This window comes from Procambarus clarkii, chromosome 6 (assembly GCF_040958095.1).
Source record: "Procambarus clarkii isolate CNS0578487 chromosome 6, FALCON_Pclarkii_2.0, whole genome shotgun sequence".
NCBI classification, from domain to species: domain Eukaryota; kingdom Metazoa; phylum Arthropoda; class Malacostraca; order Decapoda; family Cambaridae; genus Procambarus; species Procambarus clarkii.
The window spans coordinates 16,284,861-16,294,161 of record NC_091155.1 but is presented as its reverse complement, the minus strand read 5'-3'; the positions used below and the strand labels follow the sequence as shown (position 1 = coordinate 16,294,161).

General features: G+C 44.3%; 2 protein-coding genes across 2 annotated transcripts; both read right to left on the bottom strand.

Moving 5' to 3' along the window:
- Positions 1–466: 466 nt before the first annotated feature.
- On the bottom strand, positions 467–1,354 carry LOC138354960 (keratin, type I cytoskeletal 9-like). The gene is made up of 2 exons (XM_069309580.1): positions 1,322–1,354; positions 467–1,101 (listed from the first exon to the last, which is right to left on the bottom strand). The coding sequence occupies exons 1-2, from the start codon at positions 1,322–1,324 to the stop codon at positions 580–582; spliced, it is 525 nt and encodes a 174-aa protein (XP_069165681.1). The 5' UTR covers positions 1,325–1,354; the 3' UTR covers positions 467–579.
- Positions 1,355–6,619: 5,265 nt separating this feature from the next.
- On the bottom strand, positions 6,620–7,680 carry LOC123753118 (keratin, type I cytoskeletal 9-like). The gene is made up of 2 exons (XM_045735122.2): positions 7,605–7,680; positions 6,620–7,404 (listed from the first exon to the last, which is right to left on the bottom strand). The coding sequence occupies exons 1-2, from the start codon at positions 7,605–7,607 to the stop codon at positions 6,736–6,738; spliced, it is 672 nt and encodes a 223-aa protein (XP_045591078.1). The 5' UTR covers positions 7,608–7,680; the 3' UTR covers positions 6,620–6,735.
- Positions 7,681–9,301: the final 1,621 nt, after the last annotated feature.

Genomic DNA, 9,301 nt, shown 5'->3' with positions numbered 1-9,301 from the left:
TACACTTGCACCAGAGGTGGTACCCCTTTTAGGTTTAAATATATATATATATATATATATATATATATATATATATATATATATATATATATATATATATATATATATATATATATATATATATATATATATATATATATATATATATACATAAATATATATATATAGTAAATCGATCGTGCCTTGTATTTAAATGTATACTGTATATGTTTTAACATCTGCTCGAGTATTAGAGATCTGAAATTCCATGATCTGAACTTAATGATCTTGAATGATCATCTATACGGAAGGACGTGCGATATTCAGCCATTGACTATTAGAAAGAAGCTGGAGAAAATCACATCCCGTTCTGAAAATTACTTGTCTAATAAATATTAGTGGTATGCTTTAGCAAAGTTCATATTGATGACTAAAAAGTATGTTCTTTCTTATTAGAATTTAACGCAAGAAAAACACGTTCTTCATTTAATTTACATATATTTTTTACCAATTTTACAAACATACACAATTTGTAAGATAAGTTATCATTTGGGAATCACATATTGCTACAAAATAAATTAATATTTTGATTGACATTATTCAACCATGTTTACGCCCACCCCGACCACTGTGGGAAATGCCAACGAAACCTCCGTGGGAGCCGCCAAATCCACCACCGTGGGAGCCGCCAAATCCACCTCCGTGGGAGCCGCCAAATCCACCACCGTGGGACACGCCAAATCCAGCACCGCGGGAGCCGCCAAATCCACTACGATGGGAGCCGCCAAATCCACCTCCGTGGGAGCCGCCAAATCCACCGCGGTGGGAGCCGACAAATCCACCACCGTGGGAGCCGCTAACAATAAACTTGGAACCCCCAAATCCACCCTGGGATCCGCCGAAGCCTCCGTGAGAACTCCCAAAGCCACCATGGGGTCGGCCAAAGCCGATATGGGATCCGCCAAAGCCGCCCCTGGAGAACCCAGATGAACCTCCGTGTCCACCAAACGAACCACCGGAGACGCCTCCATGAACCCCGCCTCCACCGACCCCGTGGAGGCCTCCTTCTGCCCTGGAGGACGCCACCAGCAGGACAACACCCGCCGTTATCAACAACATCTTCTGAAAATAAAAACAGAAAATACATTGTCAGAAAGATAGCAAATGGAGCTTTATGATCTTGATAATGTATATTTCTAGTGAAACTAGATCTATTTTAAATATACTGAAGCTAACTCGAAATGATTACTGAATGAATTATCTGATGCAACAACCTCATGAGCTGATGTTTGATATATGAGGTGACCAGATGATATATGAGGTGATATATGAGGTGACTGACCATAGTTCTCGCTGACGAGTGACAGGATCGATCTGAGGTGAAGTTGTGATCTACTTGTGTCTTTATATAGACCTTCGCTCCCTCTCTGGCCTTGTTCATGTGATACATCAACACTTTCAAGTTTCTGACCATGAATTTACACATCGTCGTGTGTGTGTGTCCATTTCTGTCTTGCCACTAATTGTCATGTAAAATATCACATTATGAACATTTATGCACACTTGCATACATGTTTTAGGTCTACACACACACACACACACACACACACACACACACACACACACACACACACACACACACACACACACAGAATCTTGTATACCACATATGTAAGACCAATCCTGGAGTATGTGGCCCCAGCATGGAACCCGTACCTTGTCAAGCACAACACGAAGCTGGAAAAAGTTCAGAGGAATGCCACTAGACTAGTCTCAGAATTAAGTGACATGAGTTACGGGGAAAGGCTGCGGGAAATGCACCTTACGACACTGGAAGATAGAAGAGTAAGGGGAGACATGATCACAACCTACAAAATCCTCAGGGGAATCGACCGGGTAGACGGGTAGATAAACTATTTAACACTGGTGGTACGCGAACAAGGGGACACAGGTGGAAACTGAGTAACCACATGAGCCACAGTAACGTTAGAAAGAACTTTTTCAGTGTCAGAGTATTTAACAGATGGAATGCATTAGGCAGTGATGTGGTGGAGGCTGACTCCATACACAGTTTCAAATGTAGATATGATGGAGCCTAGTGATCTCAGGAATCTGTACATCAGTTGATTGACAGTTGATTGACACACACACACACACACATATATACACACACATATATATACACACACACACACACCTCAAACTGACCTTCAACGCAGTTCTTCAATATAAATATAATGTTGAAAGCTTCTGTTATCATCTCAAAATAATTTTTTCAACAGTCCTCCTCTCTAGGTGATATATAAATGTTCTTCATCATCTCACAAAAATTTTTATATCAAATTTTAGTGCAACTTTAATAATAAGAAGAACGTAGTGGAATATTAGTTACCAGAGTATTAAAATTTGTCACGCCTCATGTGAACCAATATCTAATCAACACCCAAAAACATTTAGGTTAATTATTTGTATTGTTTAAATTACATTTTGAAAAGTATTCAGGAGTTAGAGGATTAGAGTCTTACTGATTAAGGTGAACTAATGACCAAAGACAACCACAATATATCTTGATTTATGTTTTTTTTTTTGCTCGAAATTTAATTATGATTAATAAATATATAAATCTTTTAGTCAGTTTCAGCCACAATAATATTTTTGTCGTCAAAATAATAGATAAGTATGAACAACGGTTAATATATGAGGAAAGAAAATATGCAAGTGTGGATAATTAAAGCTATTCACAGAAAAGTCGAACAACCCGCCATAAATACTCAAATAACAGAACTAATCACTCTACCCACCATGGGAGTGAGAACAAGTCCGGAACCTGAAGATGCCAATGAGGACGCCACTGACCAAAATGCCCCGCCCTCTACACCTGACTAATCTTTGAATGTATAGCTCACTGAACTATTCTTCTAGCCTTTATTCCTTACTCCTCACCTAATTCTATGTTTAGGTTATTGCCCTTTGTCTCTTACCTTTTACACCTCACCTATTTGTTTGTACCTAACCTACCAGAAGTATTAATCGGTTACGACCTGTCTTGTCCTAAGCGCGGTTCATTATCGTGGTTCGAAGGTCACTCCACACACTGCGACCCGTTGATGGGGTGGAAACACTGCCACCCGTTGATGGGGTGGACATACTGTTACCCGTTGATGGGGTGGACACACTGTTACCCGTTGACGGGGTGGACACACTGCCACCCGTTGATGGGGTGGACATACTGTTACCCGTTGATGGGGTGGACACACTGTTACCCGTTGACGGGGTGGACACACTGCCACCCGTTGAAGGGGTGGGACAACACTGCCACCCGTTGAAGGGGTGGACACACTACCACCCGTTGAGGGGGTGGACACACTACCACCCGTTGAAGGGGTGGACACACTACCAGTCGTTGAAGGGGTGGACACACTACCACCCGTTGAGGGGGTGGACACACTACCAGCCGTTGAAGGGGTGGGGCAACACTGCCACCCAAACGTCTAAAGGTTAGAGCTATCCCCCCCCCCCCCTCCTTGACGGTCATGCTTTCGGGAAAAGCAATATTCTTAAGGTCCTGAAGGACGTTATTGCCATCACACCTACTGACATTAGTCAGGAAGGTGATGATATCGAGCTCTTATTTTCATGTGAGGAAGAACTAGGAAAACTCTTGACCAACGATGCCATACTTCACAAGGAGCACCACCTACATCCTCACTTCCCACGTCAGTTACTGGCCGGAAGAACTGTTTTTACCAGCAGGACCAGCCATTTACGTGTCTAATGCCCTATATGATAGGGGAAATAGGACTCGAATTTCAATTCTTTTTTCTTCACCTTGAAAACGAACATGACTTTTGGTGAACTCCTCTTCTAGGACCGGAGTCATTGCTGTAAACAATCGATGGATCGCTGACCGACCGCAACATAAGATCATGGAGAATCTCGAGAACGATAATCTGAACCTGGGTGTATTCAACCTAGAGTTCTGCAGCATCGACAAATCTACAATCAAAATTTCTTTCACCGCCATAGCTACGGCCACACAAGGTTTCTGCTGCTTCGACTCACAAATTCAACCCCACAAAGTAAAAAAGGAACGATACCATGAGCTCCAGTAGTGCTTCAAGTGCTACGAGCTCTCTCACCCGACCAACAAGTTTCAGCACCCCGTCCAGAAATGCAGTCTGTTCGTACTGGACCATCACTACTCCATATGCAAAGCAACAACCCATTGCTGTTTGCTCTGCGATGACAATCACCCCGCAATTTCCTACCACTGCCCCCGTAGACAGGAAAACATCAAGGGTAGGTTGAAGCCAAGAGAAACAACCCTTCTACCACCACGACCAGAGCCCCAGGTGCTCAACCCAAAACCTCAACTTCCACCAACCGACCAGAAGACTTTCCAGTCTTATCAAATAGTGGCTCCTCCCACCAGTTGACCCAGTCTTCACAATGGGGACCCACGACCATACAGGCACCTTCCCAGCCCCCTGCATCACGTACAGGCATTATCCCTGGTCTTATTCGACTAGCAAAGAGGCTTGCCGGACAAGACAATCAACGATTTGACAAAGATCTCAACGCACTGTATCTAGCCAATGGCCTGGACCCCATCATCGCCCCGGACGGACGCAAGTCTCACTGCCTCCACTTCCACTCCGGAGACTACCACCAGGACGACCACGAGGTCAAACTCAACACTGCCTTCAGAACCACCCAAGACCCGGGCGACACAGAGGTATTTCCCTCTCCAGCTCCCAACACTCCTACCATCACCATCTCAGCAGATGTACTAGCAGACGTGCTGTCAACAAATACTAACAGCACCGCCAACGCTTCTGAAATAGCTTCTACCACTAATCCACGACACTTGAGCCTACCTTAGGCTGCGAGACGAAAGACTAAAACACCAACTACGGATGTTACGGACTCCTCAGATGAGGAAATCGGAGTAGGAGCTCCACCACCACACCACAAATTCGACACAGACGCGGTACAAGACCTCCTCATGAAGACCACCTCACCAAACTCCAACGACAGCACGTCTCAGCCAAAGTCTCAGCTAAAGGAAACACGGAAGACCTAAAGGTCTACAATAACCCACCAGCTCCCTAACTGGTACAGCCAGCTTTCCAAGGCTGGCCATGAAGACCACATCCATCCCCAGATCTCAAGTATCAGCTATTGATACAGATAATGGCTCCAAAAAGCCATTAGCAAGAAGATGTTCCGTTATACCATTTTTCTGAATATCTTCTGATATGGGTGTTGACTTCTGTATTCGTGAACACGTTTTTTACTAATACTTAAAGGCTTCTCTCCAGTTCCATGTGGATTGTTTGCCAGTCGGAACAATGAGAAAGGGCTCTGTGTAATTTTAATTTAATTTTGCCCCGAGGGGCGAGTTTATTGGGCAGCGCCACTCATCCTGAGAGTGGACATACCGCCATAACCCCATGTACAACACTCCTCATTAAGAAGAAACCTCAATAGGTTGTTCATCTTGTCACTTGTACCCAGACATAGCTGAGACTTGCTTAACTGTCTCAAGTGAAGATCTTCTCTAACAAGAAGATTAACAGAAGATTTGGGGAATCATTTAGGAAGAGTATCTATTTATGACAAATAGTATCTTCCTAACTCAAACAATGTGGGCTCTAACAATGAGAGACTCTACATATAAATGAGTTTATTACTCTAGTCTTATATATGTCTTGGTATTCATACATATTCCATTGTTAGTGAGCTTAGTATAAACCCACCACTTTATAGTGTAAACTTTTATACACTTATATATTCTTTATACACTTTAGTACAAACCCATGTCACTTTCACCACAGACGTTTATAAATATATAATGGCTCGATCCCATTAATACAGGTCCTGGCCCCTCTACAGCAAGGTCCTGCCCAGTAATGAGACCTACCACCTGCTGGCGTCTCTATATATTCAGCCTCCTCAAAGCACTTCCCGTCAATACTTGATACTGCGCTCCCACAACTCACAAGCCTTGACAAGACCATCTCGAACTCCACATCCGTTCACCTCTGACACAGCTACACAGGTTCTCTATGCCCGGACACCCCCACCATGATCTTAAGATAACAGGGGTACACTGGGTGTACACACACCCCCCCACACCGACTCAAATCCAAATTTGACACAGTCATTAACTACACCACACGCTCCGAAAACTAGTTCCGCTGTCAGTATTTAGAGAGAGAATACAAACTAAATTTAACATAATAATCTGGGTACAACAGTGTGGGTTGAGTGTCAAATGTGTGGGATGGGCGTCTGGTGTCAGATATGTGAGTTGAGTGACAGGTGTGTGGGTTGGATATCAGATATGTGGGATGGGTATCAGGTGTGTGGATTGGGGTGGCAGATGTGTGATTTGGGTGTCAAATGTGTAGGATTGGTGTCAGGATGTTCTGGGTTGGGTTTCAGATTTGTCGGTTGGATGTCAGGTGTGTGGGTTGGGTGGCAGATGTGTGGGTGTCCACTCTTCAGCAACGTTAGTGGGGATCTCCGTCTGCTTATATTCTCTCTCATTTTCATTTTGAACAGAAAAACAAATCTTTTTTTCGGGTTATTTTTATTTTTATAAAACATTTTAGTTTATAGAAAATGTATACAACAATAAAAACCATGATTTATCTCTTGCAAATCTCATCCTGCAACATAATTTACATATTTGTTTTGCATTATTCTACCATATGTCCGTTCACCTGAGCCAGTAACGGATCCACCGCCTAATTACCCGTGGAATCCTCCAGCAAAACCACCGTGGGAGCCGCCAAATCCACCACGGTGGGAGCTGCCAAATCCACCACGGTGGGAGCTGCCAAATGCGCCACGGTGGGAGCTGCCAAATCCACCACGGTGGGAGCTGCCAAGTCCACCACCGTGGGAGCTGCCAAATCCACCACCGTGAGAGCCGACAAATCCACCACCATGGGAGGCACCAAGTCCACCGCCGTGGGAGCCGCCAAATCCACCTCCATGGGAGACACCAAGTCCACCGCCGTGGGAGCCGCCAAATCCACCACCGTGGGACACGCCAAATCCAGCACCGCGGGAGCCGCCAAATCCACCACCGTGGGAGACGCCAAATCCACCACCGCGGGAGCCGCCAAATCCACCTCCGTGGGAACCGCCAAATCCACCTCCGCGTGAAACGCCAATGACGCGATTGGAACCACCAAATCCACCGTGCGATCCGCCGAAGCCTCCGTGAGAACTCCCAAAGCCGCCATGGGATCCGCCAAAGCCGCCCTTGGAGAAGCCAGATGAACCTCCGTGTCCTCCGAACGAACCACCGGAGACGCCTCCATGAACCCCGCCTCCACCGACGCCGTGGAGGCCTCCTTCTGCCCTGGAGGACGCCACCAGCAGGACAACACCCGCCGTTATCAACAACATCTTCTGAAAATAAAAATAGAAAATACAGTTTGTCATAAAGATAGCAAATGGAGCTTTATGATCTTGATAATGTATATTTCAAGTGAAACTAGATCTATTTTAAATATACTGAAGCTAACTCGAAATGATTACTGAATGAATTATCTGATGCAACAACCTCGAGCTGATGTTTGATATATGAGATAATATATGAGGTGACTGACCATAGTTCTCGCTGACGAGTGACAGGATCGATCTGAGGTGAAGTTGTGATCTACTTGTGACTTTATATAGACCTCCGCTCCCTCTCTGGCCTTGTTCATGTGATACGTCAACACTTTCAAGTTTCTGACCATGAATTTACACATCGTCGTGTGTGTGTCCATTTCTGTCTTGCCACTAATTGTCATGTAAAATATCACATTATGAGCATTTATACACACTTGCATACATGTTTTAGGTCTACACACACACACACACACACATACACACACACACACACACACACACACACACACACACACACACACACACACACACACACACACACACACACACACACACACACACACCCATGGAGGTCTCGTAGCCTGGTGGATAGCGCGCAGGACTCGTAATTCTGTGGCGCGGGTTCGATTCCCGCACGAGGCAGAAACAAATGGGTAAAGTTTCTTTCACCCTGAATGCCCTTGTTACCTGGCTGTAAATAGGTACCTGGGAGTTAGTCAGCTGTCACGGGCTGCTTCCTGGGGTGTGTGTGTGGCGTGGAAAAAAAAGTAGTTAGTAAACAGCTGATTGACAGTGGAGAGGCGGGCCGAAAGAGCAAAGCTCAACCCCCGCAAACACAACTAGGTGAATACACATACACACACACACACACACACACACACACACACACACACACACACACACACACACACACACACACACACACACACACACACATACACACACACACACACACACACACACACACACACACACACACACACACACACACACACACACACACACACACACACACACACACACACACACAAAATTGAAGACCAATCCTGGAGTATGCGTCCCCAGCATGGAGCCCGTACCTAGTCAAGCACAAGATGAAGCTGGAAAAAGTTCAGAGGTATGCCACTAGACTAGTCCCAGAACTAAGAGGCATGAACTACGAGGAAACGCTGCGTGAGATGAACCTCACGACACTGGAAGACAGAAGAGTAAGGGGAGACATGATCACTAACTACAAAATTCTCAGAGGAATTGACAGGGTAGATAAGGATAAACTTTTTAACACGGTGGTACGTGAACAAGGAAACACAGGTGGAGACTGAGTACCCAAATGAGCCACAGGGACGTTAGAAAAAACTTTTTCAGTGTTTGTGAGTAGTTAACAGATTTTATGCATTAGGGAGTAATGTAGTGGAGGCTGACTCCATACTCAGTTTCAAATGTAGATATGATAGAGCCCAGTAGGCTCAGGAATCTGTACATCAGTTGATTGACAGTTGATTGACACACACACATATATACACACACACACACCTCAAACTGACCTTCCACGCAGTTCTTCCAATATAAATATAATGTTGAAAGCTTCTGTTATCATCTCAAAATAATTTTTTCAACAGTCCTCCTCTCTAGGTGATATATAAATGTTCTTCATCATCTCACAAAAAATTTTTGTACCAAATTTTAGTGAAACTTAAATAATAAGAAGAACGTAGTGGAATATCAGTTACCAGATTGTTAAAATTTGTCACGCCTCATGTGAACCAATATCTAATCAACACCCAAAACCATTTTGGTTAATTATTTGTTTTGTTTAAATTACATTTTGAAAAGTATTCAGGAGTTAGAGGATTAGAATCTTACCGATTAAGGTGAACTAATGACCAGAGACAACCACAATATATCTTGATTT